This window comes from Malus sylvestris, chromosome 6, assembly GCF_916048215.2.
Source record: "Malus sylvestris chromosome 6, drMalSylv7.2, whole genome shotgun sequence".
Lineage (NCBI taxonomy): Eukaryota > Viridiplantae > Streptophyta > Magnoliopsida > Rosales > Rosaceae > Malus > Malus sylvestris.
The window spans coordinates 33,180,231-33,202,543 of NC_062265.1; the positions used below are offsets into that span (position 1 = coordinate 33,180,231).

General features: G+C 36.2%; 2 protein-coding genes across 2 annotated transcripts; both read right to left on the reverse strand.

Annotated features, from left to right (window-relative positions):
* Positions 1-9,711: 9,711 nt before the first annotated feature.
* LOC126626800 (transcription factor BEE 3-like) lies at positions 9,712-11,258 on the reverse strand. Its single transcript, XM_050296194.1, has 6 exons — positions 10,850-11,258; positions 10,640-10,759; positions 10,447-10,512; positions 10,279-10,347; positions 10,102-10,179; positions 9,712-9,997 (listed from the first exon to the last, which is right to left on the reverse strand). The coding sequence occupies exons 1-6, from the start codon at positions 11,210-11,212 to the stop codon at positions 9,902-9,904; spliced, it is 792 nt and encodes a 263-aa protein (XP_050152151.1). The 5' UTR covers positions 11,213-11,258; the 3' UTR covers positions 9,712-9,901.
* Positions 11,259-18,187: 6,929 nt separating this feature from the next.
* LOC126627148 (uncharacterized) lies at positions 18,188-19,801 on the reverse strand. The gene is made up of 2 exons (XM_050296574.1): positions 18,837-19,801; positions 18,188-18,549 (listed from the first exon to the last, which is right to left on the reverse strand). The coding sequence occupies exons 1-2, from the start codon at positions 19,753-19,755 to the stop codon at positions 18,506-18,508; spliced, it is 963 nt and encodes a 320-aa protein (XP_050152531.1). The 5' UTR covers positions 19,756-19,801; the 3' UTR covers positions 18,188-18,505.
* Between the last annotated feature and the right edge of the window lie 2,512 nt (positions 19,802-22,313).

A 22,313-nucleotide genomic window follows, 5' to 3' on the forward strand; every position in this document is an offset into this window, starting at 1 on the left:
CCCCCCCCGGGGCGCCTAGTAGCAGCAGGGTTGTGCTTCGCTGAGCTAAGGTGCAGTAGTTGGTACGATGCTGTCACCGCACGTGTCAACTTCATAACTTGCCACGTGGCAGTTGTTTGGATCAAATGAGTAGACGGTACAACCATTTGCATCATCACTTATCTTGGAAAGAGATCATTTTTTAATCTCTTCCACCAAGGTTATCAGATTAAATAATCTAGATCTTCTAAATTTCATCCAACAACTAAAAATTATCACAATTTTTAAGAGATCAAAACATGTGGGCCGTTAGATGAAATTTGAAAGATCCGGATCAATTGATCTGATAACCTTGGTGAAAGAGATCCAGAGATGATATATTTCCAAGATAAAAGACCAAGTGATGATGCAAATGGTTGTATTGTTTACTCTTTTGATCCAAACAACCACCATGTGGCAAGTTATGAAGCTGACACATGCGTTGACAGCATTGTACCATTTACTGCACCTTAAAACAAGTCCACCCCAAAGGGGTAAGCCAGCTCACATCCTTCAAAATGGCCCGGCACCCACAAAAAGTAGGTTGGCACCCAACCTAAGCCGTCTCATAGGGCGGCCTATAATGTGTTGAGCCATGGTTGGCTTATGTGACGTCATGTTGACGCCAGCGTGACGTCACATGCCATTAAATTTTTTTTTTTGCTAGGCACATGTAAAACACGCACGACTGGCTGCGCGTTCTGACAAGAAAAAGAGAGCGAGGCCCACATATGCAGGCGGGATAGGGGCGAGGGTCCGGATGCCACATGGCTCATTCTAGATCGTTGAATTTCCAACGGCTAGTTTTTTTAGCCGTTAGATTTATAATGGTAAAAAAAAATTGAAATTCAAATCCATTGCCTAGCCACGTGGCGCGATCTGGACTGCTGGATTTGAATTCTTTTTTAAATGTAACGGTTCAGATTAATTATCTTAATAAAAATTAATAAAAAATGTTTAAAAATTCAGAAAAATTTAAAAAAAAATTCTATAAATACTGACACGTCTCGACCCCGATATTTCCCAAATACCCGGATAGGCACGTGTTGGCCGACACCTGAGGGTGACGAAAGCCATTTATTGAATACAAGAGTAATGATTAGGAGGAAATAAGCATGAATAATCATTAGACTCTAAAGGTAATAAATAAAGTATAAAGAAATGTCTAGAGTGCACAAAAAACGTCCTAATTCAAGATCATAAAAGGAAAGATCATTACAAGATATCACACAAGTGAGTGATAGACTGCTACTGGTAGGGGAATACCTCGTACGTTGTGTCATAGTCCTCATTTCTAAGACCTGAATGGGGGCGCAAAACAAAGGTGAGTGGACCAAGTTCATATATACAATAATAATAAAACAGTTATCAAGATACTAATCCCCACAGTTTATATAAATAAAACTACTAGCATAATAAGTGATAGTTTTACTGAAAACCCTAGCATGCCAAAAATATCTCAAAAGACATATCGCTGAAAAACATCGCGGAAATCAAAACATCAATCATCTCATAGACCGTCTCGTAATTGCGGTGTGCTGCCCGTAAGATCACTGAATAAATATAACTCCCGGCCCTATGCCAGCACCGTGGTCTCTGCATCCGTAGCCAGAGATTACCAACTTTCGGCCCAATGCCTACTCTGTGTCCCTCAGCCCGTAGCTAGGGATTATTTCTCCCGGCCTATCTGCCAACACCAGATCCTCGCCCCAGGCGGCATAGTGTCCACTAGGTACGCACAAATAGTTACGCCTCTCATAAATAACCACTTCATAATATAAAGTCATCAATCGTCTATACTATAAAAAGGGGTTTCTAAAACATGTTCTAGCATCCTATCGTCATCCATCAGATAGTCTATCAGTTCATGGTTTTTATATAAAATACAATAAATTAAAATATAGCTCAATATAGGCCAACAATTAATTTCTCACAAAAAACAAGACGATAAACAACATATTCCATAAACATGCTTAACATAAAATCAGTTCATAAACTCATAAGGTATGCATTTCATTATGCAAATAAACTATAAAATTATGTAAATTTTAGAAAGGATCCACTCACAGATACTCCGTAGCAGCAGAATTGTGCAGAACAGGATTAAGGAAATCCCCACTAGCAACTTCACCTAAGCACAAAAATGTACAATTTATCAAACTACCCAACTATAGAATTTCAACAAATGGAAATAGGTCTTGGGTTTGGATTCGGATTAGGGTTTAGGTTTAGGTTAAATATGGTTAAGACCTATTGGGTTTTGGGTTTGGATAGGTTTAGGAACAAAGGGGGTGGTTTGGGCTTGAGCCCAAACCCACACAACACACATACATACACACAAGCACCCATACATGCATACACAGCACACGCGCACACACACAGCACAACACACACACACACACACATACACGTGCACCACACACACTCACACACATATACTACACACACTTACATACGCTTACACACACACACACTCACACGGACACACACACACACACACACCATACACACACAATACACGCACACGCACGCACATCATAATACACATACACCACACACTCGCACAGCCCAAGCAAGGCATGGCCTGCAGGCCAAATAACCAACCAAAAATAAGAAATTGGGCTAGTCCAAATACGGGCTAAGGCCTGTAAGTGGCCTGAAATGGCTTGCGTGTTATCGGGGAAGAATGTCGGAGCTGCTATAGCTTCGATCGACGACAAACGTATAAACCAAGCTCCAAAAATGAAGAGGAAAACATAGATGAAGTGATAGGAACGGGAATATACCACTGTGAGTCTCGACCGTGGTCAAGAATGGCTGGGTTGATTACGAAACTTGTCGGGTTCTGGAAAACAAAAATATAGTGGATGCACATATTAGAACCTTCCATTTGGCCTAATAACAACTCAACAAAACAAAATAGAGCAGTGAGCCTCGCCTGAGTTCGAGTTTTAGAGATTTGAAGCTCTCGGCTTCAATGGCAGAACACACAGAGGTGTTCTAATGATGCATGCAGGATTACAGCTGAGTTCCTCAAGCCCCAAGGATTCTAGATATGTGGTTAATCTGTTGGATTTGATTAGTTTTCGAAGAGGAAGGAAACAAGAGCTCTCAGAGCTTTAGAGAGAGTGAGAGTTCCTGTGAGAGAGAGAGAGAGAGATGTCTGAGAGGGAGTGCTCGGGAAGAGAGGGAAAAGAAGAGAGCTGAGAACCTGCCACTTGGCAGTTTAGGAGAAATGGGGAATCTAGATCAATAGCTAGGATTAAATGAGATAAGGGATTAAATTGATAGATTTAAACATGTTTCAGGGAGGAAATAGAAATATAATTAAAATGTGGGGGTGGGTGTAACAAATACCTAACCATCATCTTCCACCTTACACCACATTTCAATATTTTCAACACTTTCAACCATAATAGTACTTTCGGATAATGACACGTGGCGTAACAATATTGGTTAAAAATCTTATCTGAAATTAAAACTATTTTTTTTATTTTGTAAAAAAACTAATAATATTTTAAATGGGCTAAGTGTCAGCGCATTTTGTAAGGGTGGAGATCGTTTGTGCCAGCTCATTTTTTAGGAGTGGAGAAGCATTTGGCTAATTTACTGTTCATAGGGTCTATCATTGTTCACTGAGTGGATTAAATAGGCTGAATACCAGCGCATTTTTTAGGAGTTGACTTGCTCTTGGCTCTTCGCCACGTTATTAGGTTTGACTAATTTTGTAAGTATGACAAAAAAATTTAGTTTGACTAATTAATTCGAGTCTTTCTTTTAGGGTTTAGGGTTTAAGGCTACTAACTTTATATTATATAAAACAAAATTGGCGCATCATAAGTTGGAACCGGATCCCCTCTAGACCTAATGGAACTAAATCCAAGGATCAAATGATCTGGACTATAAACAGGAGGTCCCTCTAAAAGTTATAATAATTGTAGTCGTTGAATTAAATTTCAATAGTCCGGATCATTGGATCCTTAAGCTCAGTTCCCTTGGGTCTAGAGGGATCCGGTTCCTCATAATTTAACCGTTGTTCTGTGACCCCGTTGATAAAAAATCTAATGCTCGGTCTTTACACGGCTGCACACGAGTGCAGGATGTGGGAGAGCACAAACAACAATCCCCTCAGCTAATCACCTTCAGCTTGCTCTAAAGTGTTGTGCTTCTTTTTTACCTTTCATCTTCCACTAACTTTCTACATCGTCGGTACTCAGTAATCTCATCCTAGTTGGACAACAGATATCAATAGTAAACACTTACTGTGATTTATACGCTAAATGCAGCAAGCAAGCGAGATTTACTTCATGAGCAGTATGTTCATGGGATGTGTATCGTACTGGTCATGCAAAATCAAGACAAAATTTAAAAGTTTCATTCTCTATCACATTAAAGGACTTAAAAAGTAAATTAGGTAAAGCCAACACCAGCTAAACGGTGCGTGCATGCATATGACATGAACACTGGTATTCCCCTTTCAAGGTTCAGATAAACTTGGATGTTCCAAATACAACTGCACAGATAGAGGTTGGCTACTCACTGACTTAATAGGGGTTATTAATGGAGGTTGTTGCCACCGCTTTGTGTCTGTTGGAATCCATGACTCTGAAATCCTTGCTTGTACTTGCCTCAGGGAGGGATCGAAATTACGCAGTTATCTCCCACCTGCAATCTGTTGTAAAAGAAAAGCTTACATGCCTACCCCTGATCGATCACTAAAGGAAACAAGATATTAATCCAGATTCCAAATCATATACAGTTGACGAACTCAGAAACTACGTAAGCATCTGGTCAGTATCCAACCAAAATGATACTTCTATTGATTTTAAATCTCATGGACCAAAATGATGAGTTATGCAAATTTCAGGAACATTTTTTTAATGCATTCGATACTTGTACTCTAAACTACTCTAAGGAGAGGAAGAGATTTGAACTTCACACACGGTGGGTTGAGGAGAGTTCTATAATTTATTATTGATATTCACAGCATTCAACCTCTCTTACTTTTATTGATATTATTCTAGGGTTAATCATGATAGTAATCTTCTTATTTATACTCGTGTTTCACTTTAGTCTTAACTTTAGTTCTAAATTTTATGACCTTCTAACCGTATCACATCCCCACTTTAGTCATTATGTCAATTTGTTAAACTGTTTCATTGTTGTAAAGCTGGACATTTTAGTCGACAATCAAATAAACAAAAGTATGACAGAATGGTTAAAGCGAGTCACATAACACAAGTGAAAAACTATTAAATAGATAAACTAAATTGGAGATAAAGTGAAATACAAATATAAGTTTAAGGACAAATATTTTAATTAACTGAAAATATGACTTTAGCCCCTGAAACTCAAGTTTCTTTACATAAAACCCGACATAGTCTTTTTATCTGAATAAAACCCAATGACTAGGCTCCACATAAGCAAATTCATTAATTTTGTTTGCCTTTACACATTTTACATTTTGCAGATGCCTAAAATACCCCTAATTACCGTTTTAATGTAAACATTTAATTCTATGCAAATTTGAAAGGAGAGATTAATGGAAAAAAATGCATTAATGTTTAAAATAATAATATTTCATAACAAATTGTATGTTAAGGAAAAAAAGAACTAATAATGTTATACTTTCCTTAAGATTTCGTAATTGTTTTTCAAATTTGCATAAAATTAGACAATTTTAATTTAATCATGTCATTTTCTTACCAAATGAAAATATGAAAGAGCACTATAAAATAATTTAGCTATATTTAAAAAATATAGGTAAATTATTTGGACATGTGTATTAGTAATAAATTTGCCCTGTATATGTAATGATACATGTAAAATAATTTACTTATAAAATAAAAAATGTTATTTGATTTCAAAATAAATTTATCTATATTTTATATAATAATATAGGTAAATTATTGCACACATATATATTAGTAGTAAAATGTGGCCAATATATATAATAATGCATGAAAATAATTCACCTACAAATAAAGGAAATTTGATTAAAAAATAATATATCTATTACTTTTTGTTTATAAATTTCAATTTCTTTTTTTTATATTACAAACATAATGTACCTACAATATAATTCACCTACAAATAAAGGAAATTTGATTAAAAAATAATATATCTACTACTTTTTGTTTATAAATTTCAATTTCTTTTTTTTTTATATTACAAACATAATGTACCTACAATATAATTTACCTATTGTTTAATCTTATAAGAAAATAATGTATCTACAGTTTTATTTTTTATTTATTTTTTGTCGAATATCTACTGTTTTATTTTAGTAGAGATAATTTGTCTTGGTTTAATTCTTACGAAATAATTTAGGCACTGTTTAACTTTACCAAAATAATGGAACTACTATTTTAATTTACCTACAAAATAAATGTTATTTGATTCAAAATTAATTTACTTATATTTTACATACAAATATAGATAAATTATTTTTAACAAGCATATATGATAACAAACAAAAAATGCCTAACGTATGTAATAATCTAGGTAAAATAATTTACCTACAACATAAAAGAATATTAATTGGTTCTTTATTGTTTTTTATCCAACAATATTATTTGATGCAAAATAACTGATTGTACAAGGATTTTTTTTTTCATATGAAAAATGTGCCCATAATTGTTTATGAACATGGTTAAATTAATATATATATATATATATATATATATTCCTAATATTTACCATACAAGAAAGGTGAAATTTTCCATATGGGGTTAATTACTAATCATAATTAGGGTAAGTAATAATATTTATTGACATAATTAGAGTTTTGTGGCATAAGTTGTAAATATGTGATAATAATTGGTTACATATTTGTCTACATGGTACTCTATTTGAAATTTGGGTTTTATTTGGATATTTAATATTAGGTGGGTTTTTGTTTGGAAAATAAGAGTTTCAAGGGCCATTTTCTAAAGAACCCTTTAATTAATTCTATTTTTAGTTCATTCCTGTTTTTTTTTTCTTTCACGTGAATAAAAAAGCTTTGCTTTCATTTCTTAATAATGTTGAATTTTTTGTTCTTGAGAAATAAAATGCAGGCCGATATCTCAGTAAATTGGGCGAGGTGGGTGAGCGCGGCAGCGAGCAAGGTGGGCGAGCGTGACAGAGAGCGAAGTGGACGAGGTGTAGGGTGTGCGACGTCTGAAGGATGATGTTCTGAGTTTGAAGGGTGCGGCAAGGTCGGGGTGTCGAGTTTCAACTTTGGAGTCTGGAGACTGGAGGCAAGGTATCAAGTTTGGAATCTGAAGAAAGGAGGGGACGAGGGGTGTATTAGTGAGGGTTAGTGTAAAACATAAAACAACGTAGTATTATGGGTTTAGATGTTCGGTTTTGTTCGGCTTAGTGCGTGTCCTAACATTTGAAACCGAAACTGAACCAATTGAATTCGATTCAATTCAGTTAGAGAAATTCAATTTGGTTATTTTGATTCGATATTTTGTACGATATTTTTTTCGGTTTTCGGTTTTCGTTTTTTTCGAACACACCCCTAATTCTTCATGAGTCCTTAATCCATATAGGTCAACATAGTTTCTCTCAACCGCATGGGTTGATCATCAGCATATTTGATTAAATCTCGACCTTCCAATTTTTTAAATGAAAACGAGAGGCCCAGATTTGATCAATTATGTTGATGCACATGTAGACCATGTGCATAATAGAAACTCTCATTTGATCAAACTATACATATCATCTACATGGTCTAGTTTTGTCTATGTTCATAAGTTGCACGTGAGGCTCACAAATCGGGACAAAAACATCATAAAAATTACTTTTGTTGACCATGAAATGACATTTTGAGTCTTGACCATGCATGTGAGAATCATCTACAACCTTCAAGCATAATTTAAACATAGATCTCGATTTTGATTAAGATTGATACAAGCTTTACCATTTGAGTATGATGATGCTTCTTTACTGTTAGATCTCACATCGCTCAGAGGAGTGGATCCTCTATGCCTTAAATGTACATGCCCACCTTCATATATCACGAGGTTTTTTAGGAGCTCACAAGCTTTAGGTTCCGTAGGAACTCCGAAGTTAAGCAAGAATGAGCCAGAGCATTCCTAGGATGTGTGACCCACTGGGACGTTCTGCTCACGTGAATTCCCAGAAACAAAACTGTGAGGGCGTGATCGGGGCTTAAAACGGACAATATCGTGCTACGACGGAGTTGAGCTCGGGATGTGACATTTACCACATCACCATAAACCATCTTGAGACACTCTACAATGAGATGATGCTTGGTGAATCATATTACATTGAGGTTTATGCATATTAATATTATGAGATGCATGCATGCACACACTTAGGTTTCTTTTTTGTGCCATTTTTAGTTTTGCCTTAATTTAGTGGGTATTTTGACAAGCTAACATCTTCCACTCCAAAAGCTTCTAATCTAGGGTCTATGCATATTAATATTATGAGATGCATGCACACACTTAGGTTTCCTTTTTGTGCTATTTTTAGTTTTGCCATAATTTAGTGGGTGACAAGCTAACATCTTCCACTCCAAAAGCTTCTAATCTAGGGTCCTTGAACTTGCCCATATTAAGTTACCTTCCCAACTCCACCTAATATGTGATCTCCTCAATCCCATTTGGGAATATATGGCACCGTCCATTTTCCATTACGATTTGAGGGGGGACCCTTGAGTCCTCTTCCTCCTCTTTGTTCATGCATACAGCTTCAATAGACTTGGTCAAAGAGGGGTCAAGGAAAAGAAGAAAGATTGACTGGGATATGAGGAGAAAACAAATTGGAAAAAAAAATTGCTTTTGAGAGAGAGAGAGAGAGAGAGAGAGAGAGAGAGAGAGAGAGAGGTTCATACGCACTTATCCTTTTAGAGAAATTGGGAGATCCCACACTGCCCCATACTCTTTAGGGCATGCTTTGGCCCATTCTTGCTGTCCTATGTCCCTCCAAGTTTCATGGATGCATTGCACCTATCTTTCCCTCTTTTCAAAACAAAACTTGAAGACAAAAACTTCACATTTCTCTCTCTCCCCCAATCATTCACCTCATGAATTGGCAACCTCCATGAGATTTCATGGACTCCATGGGTTACTTTCAGTTGTCATTTCAAGCTTGTGACACTTCGGTTCGGTTCATGAGTCATAATCAATACATTAATGTCACGTAGTTACTTCCAAGTTTTGACATTTTAAGGCCGATATAGAAAGAGAAGACTAAAAAAATAAGATGAAAGTATCACAAACCAATCATGCAATGTTATGTGAATAGTTAAAACACTAGACGGCACACGATAACCTTAACGTCCATGTTGCATCTACGTTGATCTTGACATTAGAAGAAATATGTCTAAATTTTCCAAATTTCCCATGATCTTATATGTACAAGTTGATGGCAATTAAATGTTGTTTTAACACATGAGACAAGACAACATGTATCATCCAACTGTTGTCTTAGCAGTCCTTTTAACTTACAGCTTAGTGTTTATCCACCCCTTATGTTTATGAGTCATGACTTTACTATGTAACATAAAGTTAGTTTTGTAAACATGAAATAAGTCATTTGATTATCGTAGTATGTCCGACTTCTTGTAGCCGAGTTTGAATCTCTCTTTTAATAAATTAAAGTACGTAATTAGGATTTAGTGCACAGCCAATTTATGCATCATGCAAATAATTACTGATTATAGTTAGAGAATCACAATTAGGGAGAAACTTTTTTAACTGTATGCATTGTATTAATCTCAATAAATTTCCCCCAACATATAAATTAGGGTTTTACAAGTTTTGGTTTTCCACTTGTGGCAGACATATATAGCATGAAGCGGGGACAAAAATCATAACATTAGAACTGTAGGAGGAGTAGGACATGGGAGATAGAGCATTTTCATGTCTCAGGGGGACCAAGTTGAAGATGTTGAGTGGAAGCTGGCACCAAATCCTCCATATCCTGCAGCTTCTCTCTTCAATCTCTCCAACTCTCCTGCTATCTGCAACATAAAAAATAAAAAGTTACTACTTTTCGATCGCGCAAAATTAGAATTCCATCCCTCGCCACCAAAACTTTTTTACTGAAATTTTTCATATTTTGTACCTTCATTGTTTCCGTAACATCAGTCTCTGAGTTGAAGTCATAGAAAGAGCTCGCTGTGGCTAGCTTCATAGATAGGAACTGAAATATTCGACAAAGAACAAACATTAATTTTCCAGAGAAGAATAATTAAGAACAAATTATTAACAAGGAAAATTTGATTATTGTTAAACTAATTACCTCAATCTGGTTTTGCAAGGACTGAACATAGTTAATTATCTCGTCCAACATTACCGCCATTCCCATCGTCTGTAATTACATTAACGAGTTCATAAATTAGACTTATGGTTCTTGAATTTACTAAATTAAACACATACGCTTAATTACGCTACCAAATTTCTTAATTACCTTAGAGCACCCTGGGACAATATCTTGTAAACATGTCAGCCTTTCATTGATTTTTCCTCTTCTAACCTGATTGACAACATTCAACAAACATATATTAAAACCAAGAAATAATGTTTTTAGCAAATTTATTGGTCACTGAATTAGAATATCGCTCGAAGAAAAAAAACGAAGAAACACATGCAAATTTAAGTACCCTTTCTGCTAGACTGTGACTGTTAGTTGCTTGGCCTCTCCTGGCTCTAACATGAACAACTTCCTTTGGTTTCTCATCTTCCTTCTCATTGCTCTTGACCCTCTTTCCTCTTTCTGCGCTCTGCGAACACAGGAACAAAATCAAACTGAGAACTATACGAGGCAAAACAAATTTAAAAAAAAACTGAGAAAAAATTATTTAAATAGTTACATTTTTTCGCTTGACCCCGGTTTCAGAAACTGGGGGAGTAGAGATTCCGGAGCTGCTCTCTGTTGCATCATCCACTGCTATTCTCTTCTTGCTTTCATTTCCATCTGTAACAATGGAATGAACTTGTAATTTTGGAAAGTTTTCGATCATGTTTCCGGCGGGGAACTCGGGTTCTTGATTGCTGAACAAGTAAGTGTCATTTGAGAAGGGCATGTAGGTGTGGAAATTCAAGCTTGGATATTCCACGACACTTGGAATATTGAACTGGTCTGCATACTGGTTTGTTGGTTCCGTGTTTTGGTCAATATCTAAAAATGGAAGTGAAGGTTTATTGCTTAGCAAATCTTCTGTGTATTCAGACATTGGGTTTTTTTGTTTGTTTTGGATTTGCAGAGTCCCCTGCTCGAAAGTTTCGATTGAGTTTTTGGATAATGTGGGTGAGGAACCATTATTTAACATGGATGAATGAGGAAGTGGCCAAGTGGCAGAGCTGTGTGTCCCCTGTGGGCCCTATTTCAGCGGATATAATGTAATCATGTTTAACTTGAAGTGTATGATCATGTTTGTTAATAATTTAATACATGAAGTGGTTGAACTTTAAAGAAAGTAGGGTTGTAGTCCCTACATTGATCAAACTCATCATTTGGATCATTTACTTTCAAAATCAATTAATGTTATTTCTGACATTCACTACTGCACATCAATTTTGTCATTTCGTTAAGATTCCGTCAAACTATTTTGTTAGTTTACATGTGGGACCCATAAATATAATGAAATGATGAAACGTGAATTACACAAAATAAGAGGTTTTATCGCAAATGGTCCTTAACATTGATCAAACTCCTTATTTTGGTCACTGAGTTTCAAAAATCAATAAATTTGGTCCCGAACTTTCAATACTGCACGTTAATTTAATTCTTCCGTTAAAGTTTCGTCAATATCTTTTGTCTCACTAATTCAATCATATGGCGCCGCGTGGATTAACTATAAGAAACTGTTTTTTTTTTAATTTAAACCTAAAGGTAAAATAATAAAATAAAAGCCAAAACTAAAAGAGAAAAAAAGTTATCGTCATCTTCATTAGGATATGCTCAAAAGGAAAATTAAGGCACCATGACACTACTAAAGTACTTGGCCTCCTGAACTCACTCCTCATTTTCTTTAGTTGGCTATAATCCTATCAAATTTGAATTGAATTTGAATTCGATTTTATCGAATTTAGATTGATTTTTTTTTTTTCCAATTGGGGTTGTGGGATGTGAGAAAAATGTCAGCAGGGAATATTCATATGTTGGTTCACTTTTAAAAAAATATAGTTTCTTATAGTTAATAAATTGGAGCCATATGATTGGATTAGTGGGATCATATCAGCACATAAACGAAAAATATTGATGAAATTTTAATGGAATGAATAAATTCGATAAAATCAAATCCAAATTCAATTCAAATTTAATAGGATTATAACCAACTAGAGAGAATGAGGCGTGAGTTCAGGAGGTTAAGTACTTTAGTGGTGTCATGGTGCATTCTTTTTCTTTTTTAGCATACCCTAATGAAGATTACCATAATTTTTTTTTCTTTTAGTTTTGGTTTTTAGTTTCTTATTTTACTTTTAGTTTTAAATCTTAAAAAAATAAAAAACAGTTTCTTATAGTTAATTTACGTGGCGCCATATGATTGAATTAGTGGGACAACAGATATTGACGAAACTTTAACGGAATGATTAAATTAATGTGCGGTGTTAAAAGTCAGGGGCCAAATTTATCGATTTTTGAAACTCAGGGATCAAAATGAGGAGTTGGATCAATATCAATGACCATTTGCAATAAAAATCCTTATTTTATGTAATCCATGTGTCACCATTTCATTGGATTTGGGGGTCCCACATACAAACTAACATAATAGTTGACGGAATCTTAACAAAAGGACCAAACTGACATTGGGTAGTGAATGTCAAGGACGACATTGATTGATTTTGAAAGTGAGAAACCCAAATGATGAGTTTGATCAATTTCAGGGACCATTTATGATAAAAACCCAAGAAAGCATGAATTAGTTAGTTATTCAATTCTTGATCTTTTTGCTATTTAATTAGGAGATTTAGGAATTTTTGGGATTTGAGAATCCAAGCAATAAGAGATATGTATGTTGGAGCAATTATTGCAGTAAGAATTTATGAAGGACATATTGAAAGCTTTTCCCATAACTATAGGGTTATACCAAGGCTCAACGTTAAATTCTTATTTTTTTGCATTAGTAATAGATGAGTTAACTAAACATGTTCAAGACGATATCCCTCGGTATATACTTTTTGCAGATGATATAATGTTGATAAATGAAATGCAGGAGGGAGTAAATGTGAAACCTAACCTTGGACAGGAAATGTTGGAAGTTAAAGGTCTTTATCTAAGTAGATCAAAGACAAAGTATGTGGAGTCAAGTTCAGGAGGAATGAAGGTCCAAATGAGATAAGGATGAGGATTGGAGATCAGGAAGTACTAAAGAATGAACGTTTCGTTATCTTGTATCTATCTTGCAAAATAACTAAGAATTAGATGAAGATCTCAACCATAGAATACAAGCTAGATGAATGAACGGCAATAAGGTCAGCAATGCTTTATAGCACGGAATGTTGGGTGGTCAAAAAGCAACACGTGCCAAAAAATGAGTACAGTGGAGATGAGAATGCTTCGTTGGATGTGCAGGCACACGAGAAGGGATATGATTAAGAACAAGGATATCCGAGGTAAAGTAGGAGTGATAATTGGTTAAAATGGTTTGAACACGTGAACTGAAGACCTAAGATGCTTCGATTAAGATGAGACTATGATACATAGTCTCAGGGTAAAAGAGATAGAGAAAGACCTATGAATACTTTAAAAAGAGACTATAGAAAAAGATATGAATTACTTTGAGCTAACTAAAGATTTGATGCAAAATCGAGTACAATGACGTTCTAGAATTCATACAACTAACTCCACTTAGTGAGATAAAGTTTGATTGTCTCCACTTAGTACTTAGTGAGATAGGCTTGATTGTTGTTGTTCTTGAGGATTCAATTACTTTCTAATTTTCTAATTTAGTCACCAAGTGACTTAAGCATGTACACTCATATGCATATATGCCGAAATTTCGAGAGAGAAAATTGTCTTAAAAATTCAGCTCACCCGAGTTTCCAATCCTTAATCCCTTTCTTTATCAGTATCATATGCATAATGCCATATGAGTTTAAACTTTTCTCATGCTCTCATTACTGGGCTATCACCACGCATAAACAAATAAAGCTGGTCTCTTTCTTAAAAGAAAAATATTAGGAGACCACATTTTCTACAATCTAATGTGGTATGTTAATTAATAAATTTATCTCAATGGATGTTGGTTATATACATCATCACTTGCCACATGAGATAATACCCTGAATATGATATAAATGGGATAGTTCTATTTACACAATACCCTTTCTACTTCCCACACAACCTTGTTAATTTTTTGCCCATTAATCGTTTTCATTTTATTTGATCTGACGGTCAAAAATTAAAATGATAAATAAGAACTAAAAACAGGTGTGTAGAGAGCACTACCCTATAAATATGTAGTCTCCCTATAATTACTCTTCCTAAAAACGGAAGAATGCCTTGCAAAGATATCCCTACGACAATCTCTGGATTGGGCTTAAATCTATGTCTTTAGATTGGGCTTTTTATTTTGCTACTAGGTGGACGGGTTAGCTTGTTTCTGGGCAATCTACAAAGAAAAGTCGGATTTCGGGTTTAGAATTTTAGGGTTCTAGCCAAACAAATTGTTGAAGTTCTGCTGATTGTTAAGCATCGAAATCACTAGTTAATTAGATCATATCACAGTCCAGAGAGTAGTTTCTTGATTTTTAAGATTTGGTTACTGAGTGATCACTGTTACAAAGTCAACGTCCTTACTTATACAAACTAGCGTCAATGTTGTGTGTAGGTAACTCATACTATAACATCTGGTTTTGTAAAATTATGTGATAGTGTGACAGTCGTAAAAAAAAATACAGTATCTTTCTATAGTCAAAATTAGCTGCAACTAACAAGTTCTGCAGACTTTTCAGCACATATTTTTGCTGTGGAAAGCTTGAATGGGGTGTTGAAGGAAAAGGAACCACATAGGAAATGGCATTGTTACAATAAGCAACCGTGGATAAGACTTTAACTGTTTGTAAGTGCTGGATAAATATATTTTAATATAATTTGGTCAGTCAAGCACGTATCATATATATTGAGAGTGTTGTAGATCATCTAGAAAAGAAGAAGAAGAAACTATGACCCCTTGAATGGAATTCACCCCATTAGCCAAAATTTTGTTTTCAAGAAATTGACGAGTCATTTCTTTGCCCTTGGCTTCGTTCAGGATAAATTTGTTAATGTGCCAGAAACACGGTCTAGCACACCAAGTGTTATATAATACAAGTAGTTGATACTTAAAAATTTGAATTTCTAACCACTTGTACTATATGTAATGTTTGGAAGGTAGTAATTCACCGATTCTTATTGAATAAATAACATCTTTACAATACTACTATATGTAGTCATATATTTACAATCAATTCCTACAAACTAGCTACTAATAGACAGCTCATAATACAAAATAGGAATATAATTAATTACAATATATGGCAAGTATCTTGATGATGATCCTTGACTTTCTCAACACTCCCCCTCAAGTTGGTGAGTGAATGTTTCGAACTCCCAACTTGCCTAGCAAAGAATGAAATCTTTCCTTCCCAAGAGCTTTAGTGAACAAATCAGCAAGTTGTGATATGGAAGGAACAAATCCCGTCACAATTTTTCCTTCCATAATCTTATCTCGAACAAAATGACAATCAATCTCAATGTGCCTTGTTCGCTCGTGAAATACCGGATTTGCCGCAATATGAAGAGCGGCTTGATTGTCGCATAATAAGGTAGCCGGCCCTTGGTCTTGAACTTGAAGATCTCGAAAAAGGCTTTGGAGCCACGCAAGCTCACAACATGTTGCTGCCATGGATCTATTTTCTGCTTCAGCAGAAGATAAGGATACAGTTTTCTGTCGTTTGCTTTTCCATGAAATAAGGCTATTTCCAAGGAAAATGCAATAACCAGTAGTGGAACGCCGAGTGGTAGGACATCCTGCCCAATCAGAATCACAATATGCCTTTAACTTCAATGAATTTTGAGATGGAAACATCATGCCTTGCCCTGGTGTGCCTTTCAAATACTTTAAGATGCGTAAAGCAGCTTCATAATGAGACTTTTGAGGTGATTGCATGAATCTACTCAATAAATGAACTGAATATGTAATATCCGGTCGGGTTATAGTGAGATATATCAACCGACCAATCAATCTTCTGTACTTGACTGGATCATCCAATGCATGCCCATCATCAAGGAGTAATTTGAGATTTTGTTCCATAGGAAAGCTTGCAGGCCGTGATCCTAGAAAACCAACATCATTTAGGATATCCAATAAATATTTTCTTTGTGAAATGAAAATACCTTGTTTCGATCGTGCCACCTCAATTCCCAAAAAATATTTCAAATTACCAAGATCTTTGATACGAAACTTGGTATTCAAAAAAGATTTGAGATCATCAATTGCTTTCAAGTCATTCCTCGTTATCAGTATGTCATCCACATAGATGAGAAGCACAGTAAATGACTTCCCTCTTCTCTTAGTGAAAAGTGAGTAGTCTGCTTTAGATTGAACATAACCAGCTGATCGAATAGCTTGTGAGAACTTGAAAAACCATTGCCGAGAAGCTTGCTTCAACCCATAAATTGACTTATTAAGGCGACACACCAAATTCTCCCCCTGTTGCTGAAGACTAGGCGGGGGAAGCATGTAGATTTCCTCCATGAGATCACCATGAAGGAATGCGTTATGGACATCAAGTTGATGAAGTGACCATGAGTGAGTAGCAGCAAGAGCAAGTAAGCAGCGGAAAGTGACAAGTTTGGCCGTGGGAGAAAAGGTATCATGATAGTCAATACCTTCCCATTGGGTGTAACCTTTAGCAACCAACCGAGCTTTGTAACTCTCAATACTCCCATTGGATTTTCTTTTGATTTTATAAACCCACCGACAGCCAATGGGTACCTTCCCGGAAGGGAGAGGAGAAAGTGTCCAAGTGTCATTGGCCTGAAGAGCCTGGAGTTCCTCGTCCATGGCCTTGCACCAATGGGGATGTTTGGCAGCTTCTGTATAACTGTTAGGCTCCAAAACAGTAGACAATTGTGCAATGAAGGATTGATACTTGGGAGAGAGCCCTTGATAGGACAAATAATTAGAAAGAGGATACCTTGTACGAGGACCGGAAGGCGAGGAGTTGGCGGGGGGCAACAGAATAGTCGGACAAACATAATCATGGAGCTTGGTTGGCGGAACTCGGATGCGACTGGAATGGCGCAAATGAGCAGGGGATGCAGCGGCAGGCTGGGCAGATGGTGGACACGGGTCCAGAGAGAGAACAGGCCCAGCAGAAAGAATTGAGACTTGGTCAAGCCCGTCAGTGGCAGAGGTGGGTAGTTGTGGGACTGGTGCTGGGCCAGGAGAAATGCCCGGGTCGGTAGGGGGTGGTCTATGTGGGAAGGGATGGGGGCGGTAACAGGTGGAGAGGAAAGTGGGCCTGGGTCGGCATAGGGATCAGTATGGGGGTCGGTGTTTAAGACAGTGTTTGGGTCAGTATGTGGGTGCGGGGTAACTGTTGAGGGGTGAGGATTTGGGTGGAATGGAAAAATATGCTCATGAAAGGTGACATCTCGACTAGTAAAAATTTGTTTGGAATGAAGATCATATAATTTGTAAGCTTTTTGGCCAAAAGGATACCCAATGAAAACACATTTTTTAGCCTGAGCATCAAACTTATGTTGGGGGTGAAGATTAGTGGCATATGCTAAACACCCAAAAGTGCGTAAATGGGTATATGAAGGAGGGTGACCAAATAATTTCTCATAAGGCGTAAGACCCGATAAGATAGGGGTGGGAATGCGATTAATTAGGTAAATAGATGTGAGAATGCATTCATCCCAAAAATGCAAGGGAATATGTGACTGAAAATGCAAAGCTTGTGCAGTTTGAAGAATATGTCTATGCTTTCGCTCCACAACCCCATTTTGTTGAGGGGTGGAAACACAAGAGCGTTGAAAAAGTATGCCATGATCATTAAAAAAAGGAAGCATAGAAACAAATTCGCCACCATTGTCAGTTCTAATGGTTTTAATTTTGTGGTGAAATTGTGTTTCGGCATAGGCAGTGAAAGATTTAAGCAAAGATTGAGTGTCTAATTTATGACGCATGAGGTAAACCCAAGTGCAACGAGTAAAATCATCAACAATAGTAAGGAAATAACGAGCACCCGAACGGGATGCTACTCTATGGGGACCCCAAATATCACAATGTATAAGTTCAAAAGCATGCTTAGTATTAATATGACTTAATCCAAAAGACAATCGAGTTTGTTTTGCCAAAGGGCAAATGTCACAAGGTTTATTTTCAGAAAGGGAAATTTCAGGAAAATGTTTAGCTAAAAGTTGGAGTCTCAAGGGTGAAGGATGACCAAGTCGTTGGTGCCACGTGATGGAAAAAACCTTGGTAGTTGTAGGTGATGTCCGCCATTTGGAGTCCACCAAATAATAAAGTCCATTATGTTGTCGCCCCCAACCAATCATCGTCCTCGTCTCCAGGTCCTGTAAAATACAAAAATCAGGATAAAAGGTTACTGAGCATCCCAACGATCGAGTGATCCGACTAATGAAAATTAAGTTGATAAAAAAAGAAGCTATGCCAAGCACATTATAAAGAGATATTTGGGAACCAAAATTGTATGTGCCAATAAAATTGATGGGAACCCGAGTCCCATTAGGTAATGCCACAGGTGGTAGAGGAGGATTGGAGGTTGCATTAGTCAATGGGAGACTAGATATGTGGTCAGTGGCACCACTGTCTATAACCCATTGGAAAGAAGAAGGCCCACCTGTTAAATTAGCCTTGGAATCAAGGCCAATCTTTTGACTCATCATGGATAAGAGTTGCTGAAATTGGTCGGTGGTGAGGTTGGGCATGGACGGTGCAGCGGGAGAGGCCATGTTGTTGACAGTTGGTTTGCCGCTCGGTGCAGCGGTGGAGCGCCCACCAGAACCACTCGAACTGTTTGACTTACCATGAAAACGGTGTCCCGGTGGATAGCCGTGGAGCTTCCAACACGTTTCAATAACGTGATGATCCTTATCGCAGTATGAACAATGCAGTGGCTTCCTCTCGGATGATCTTCCTTTTCCATGGTTGCCATTGTTGCCACGGTTCGTTTGAACAACCATAGCTGCAGGTTCAACGAGGCCAGGCCCAACAACCATGCCTCTCTGCTTCTCTTCTTGTGTCAACATGGAATAGACAGATCGAATCGAAGGCAATGGTTGAATAAGTAAGATCTGCCCACGAATCGCAAAATACGAGTCGTCTAACCCCATTAAAATCTGCAAAACCTTGGTTCTCTCCACCTGTTCGTTATTAGATTGAACAGCCCCGCAAGAACACGGCTTTAAAGTTTGGTAGGAATCCATCTCATCCCACAAACCTTTAAGCTTGGTGAAATACACGTTGATAGGTTGTTGACTCTGTGTAAGACGTGCAAGTTCACGTTGGATTTCAAAGAGACAAGACACGTTTTGTTGAGAAAAACGTTCTCGAAGATCATCCCAAACATCTTTGGATGTCGTCATGTACACCACACTGGTGGCCAGGTCGCTGGAAAGTGTATTGATAATCCACATAAGGATCATGTCGTTGCACCGTTGCCAAAGAGCAGATTCTGTGGGCTTTGTCTTCGCAGATGGCTGTTCAACACTTACATCAACAAACCCTAATTTGTTCTTTGCACTGAGTGCAATTGACATGGAACGACACCAAGTGCCATAATTTTCACCGGTAAGTTTGGTTGAAACGAGCGTCATTCCCGGGTGATCAGAATGATGAACGAAGAAAGGACTGGCAAGATCACTAGATGGTTCAAGTTTAGCCATTGCTGACATTGAATCTTCCACCATAGTCCAAGAAAAAAAAGAACTAAGAACCCAGGAAGGGCGCTGGTACCATGTAATTTTTGGAAGGTAGTAATTCACCGATTCTTATTGAATAAATAACATCTTTACAATACTACTATATGTAGTCATATATTTACAATCAATTCCTACAAACTAGCAACTAATAGATAGCTCATAATACAAAATAGGAATATAATTAATTACAATATATGGCAAGTATCTTGATGATGATCCTTGACTTTCTCAACACTATAACACTTGGTGTATCTAAGGTTTAAACATATAGATGGTCCTTGCCCTTAGCCTTACACCTGATGTCTAGTATAGTCTTAATACAGCTCATTGTATTGGGAAAAGGATCATCGCCGGATCTTTTTTTGGAGGATTCAAAAGATCTTGTGATTGTGTTCGTTCATATTATATCGTGCGGTAAAAAATTATTTTAAATTTTAAATTTAAATATAAATAGTAACTAACGAAAACTTATCTCATAATTTACGATAAACGAACACGATCACATTATTTCCCGGATCCCAAAAAAAAGATCATTTTCCATTGTATTGGAAACAAATTATTAAGTTAGGAATATAATATCGTTTCATGAATTGCTTTTAGCGAACAATTGCGAAACCCATGAGCATGACACAGGAATTAGCAAACGTCATAAACCCATCAATTTCGTCTTATCTTATCAAAGAACAAAATTAAGGTTAATCAATTTCGTCTTATCTTATCAAAGTGTTCTGGCAGAAAACTACATGTTGCAACAGTAGCTAAATCATCATCAAAGAACAAAATTATGGTTAAACAATTTCGTCTTATCTTATCAAAGTGTTCTGGCAGAAAACTACATGTTGCAACAGTAGCTAAATCATCATCAAGACTTGACAGTATTCAGTGGTAGATCCAAGATTTGAACATTGAGAGACTTCAGTGTCAAAGGTTTAAGTTTTTAGATAAGAATAGGACATTAAGCACGCTAAAAAAATTTAGCTTATTCACTGGGACTTTTAGTGGAATACTTGATGGGCTTGTTGTCGTCAATCGAACCATGTTGCATACATGTCAACAAATATCAACATATGCTGAAGAAATCTGATGAGTGCGATCGAGAGAATTTGTCAAATGATCTTGACACAACTTGCCTATTGCTACCACTATATGCTTAGCATACATTACATCAAGTACTTGATGGCTACAACAGGGACACATACTAAACATTCGAATCGAAAGACTTTCACATGTCTATTTGATGGACTCCTAATAGTCGTGAGGCCACCTTGACCTCAAAGTGCATCCACCTTAGCTGTATCCCTCTCATATATGATATCTTTGTGCATGGAATCGTGGACTGCTTAATTCAATGAGTAATCACGTTAATTGATTTAAGGGATATTTTGGATGCGGTTACTAATGTTCTTTGACTAAAATCTTTGTTGTTTTTAGTTTTTTTTATCGAAGTTCTTGACATTAATGTAATGATGTATTTCTATGTAGGTTATTATATTTTTATTTTAAAAATAAAATTTGTAGTTATTTATATTAATGAGATTTAAAATAAAATCCATAATTTATGGGATAAAAAATATCAAGGACAAATTATACTCTCCAATAAATTTTGTGTGTATATATACACACACACATGGGTACGTTCATAAAAAAACTAACCAAAAACTTATTGTACCAAAACATGGGTACATTTACAAAAAACACAAAAAAAGAAAGAAGATATTAGGCTTAACATTATTAAATTTCTTCTATTTAACTTGACATAGACACATTCTCAAAATGTACCCATATAAGTTTAAAAATGGATTAGAGAGAAGATTGAATGAATTTTATATGAAAAAAGGGTACATTTTTCATATAACAAATTGGTATATTTAAGAATGGGTACATATCAATTTTTTATAAAAATTTAATGGGTACAAACTTATTCTAATTTTATTTTTTTATATTTTGAAAATGTTTGAATTGAAAATTAATTAGGAGTTTAATAAGGGTGTAAGTATTAAAACTCTAAATCAATTACTAATTTTTATTATAAAAATTATGTAACTTGCATGTATGATAGAGACTTTGATCAAAATATAAAAACTAATAGGATTTTAATTAATGAACATTAGAAACTAAAGACCGGATACTAATTTTCCCTTAATTTATTATTTACTATAAATCTGATTCATGCATTGCGTACATACAAATATTTCATATTATTTTTGCTGACAGCATTGCGCGCAGAGAGCAGTACCTCACGTTCTTGTTTTTGTTTTGAAATTCATTGAATTTAATTTAAATATTGTTTATGATGTAGTGGTGTTATATTTATCTTAATTACTACCAAAAGAAGCGTGTTGGTTTATCTTTTCCGATGCCTACACAACAGGGCTCTTTTTGAAATAACTTAAATC

Bases quoted from the DNA above. Each gene is read 5' to 3' on its own strand.
- LOC126626800 (XM_050296194.1), bottom strand. From the start codon at position 11,212: ATGTCTGAATACACAGAAGATTTGCTAAGCAATAAACCTTCACTTCCA. The intron at 10,513-10,639 runs GTACTTAAATTT...GTTGTCAATCAG, and splicing joins GTCACAGTCTAGCAGAAAGG to GTTAGAAGAGGAAAAATCAA. The intron at 10,348-10,446 runs GTAATTAAGAAA...ATGTAATTACAG, and splicing joins TTGTCCCAGGGTGCTCTAAG to ACGATGGGAATGGCGGTAAT.
- LOC126627148 (XM_050296574.1), bottom strand. From the start codon at position 19,755: ATGTCAATTGCACTCAGTGCAAAGAACAAATTAGGGTTTGTTGATGTA. The intron at 18,550-18,836 runs GTGGGCCTTCTT...TGTATTTTACAG, and splicing joins TTCCAAGGCTAATTTAACAG to GACCTGGAGACGAGGACGAT.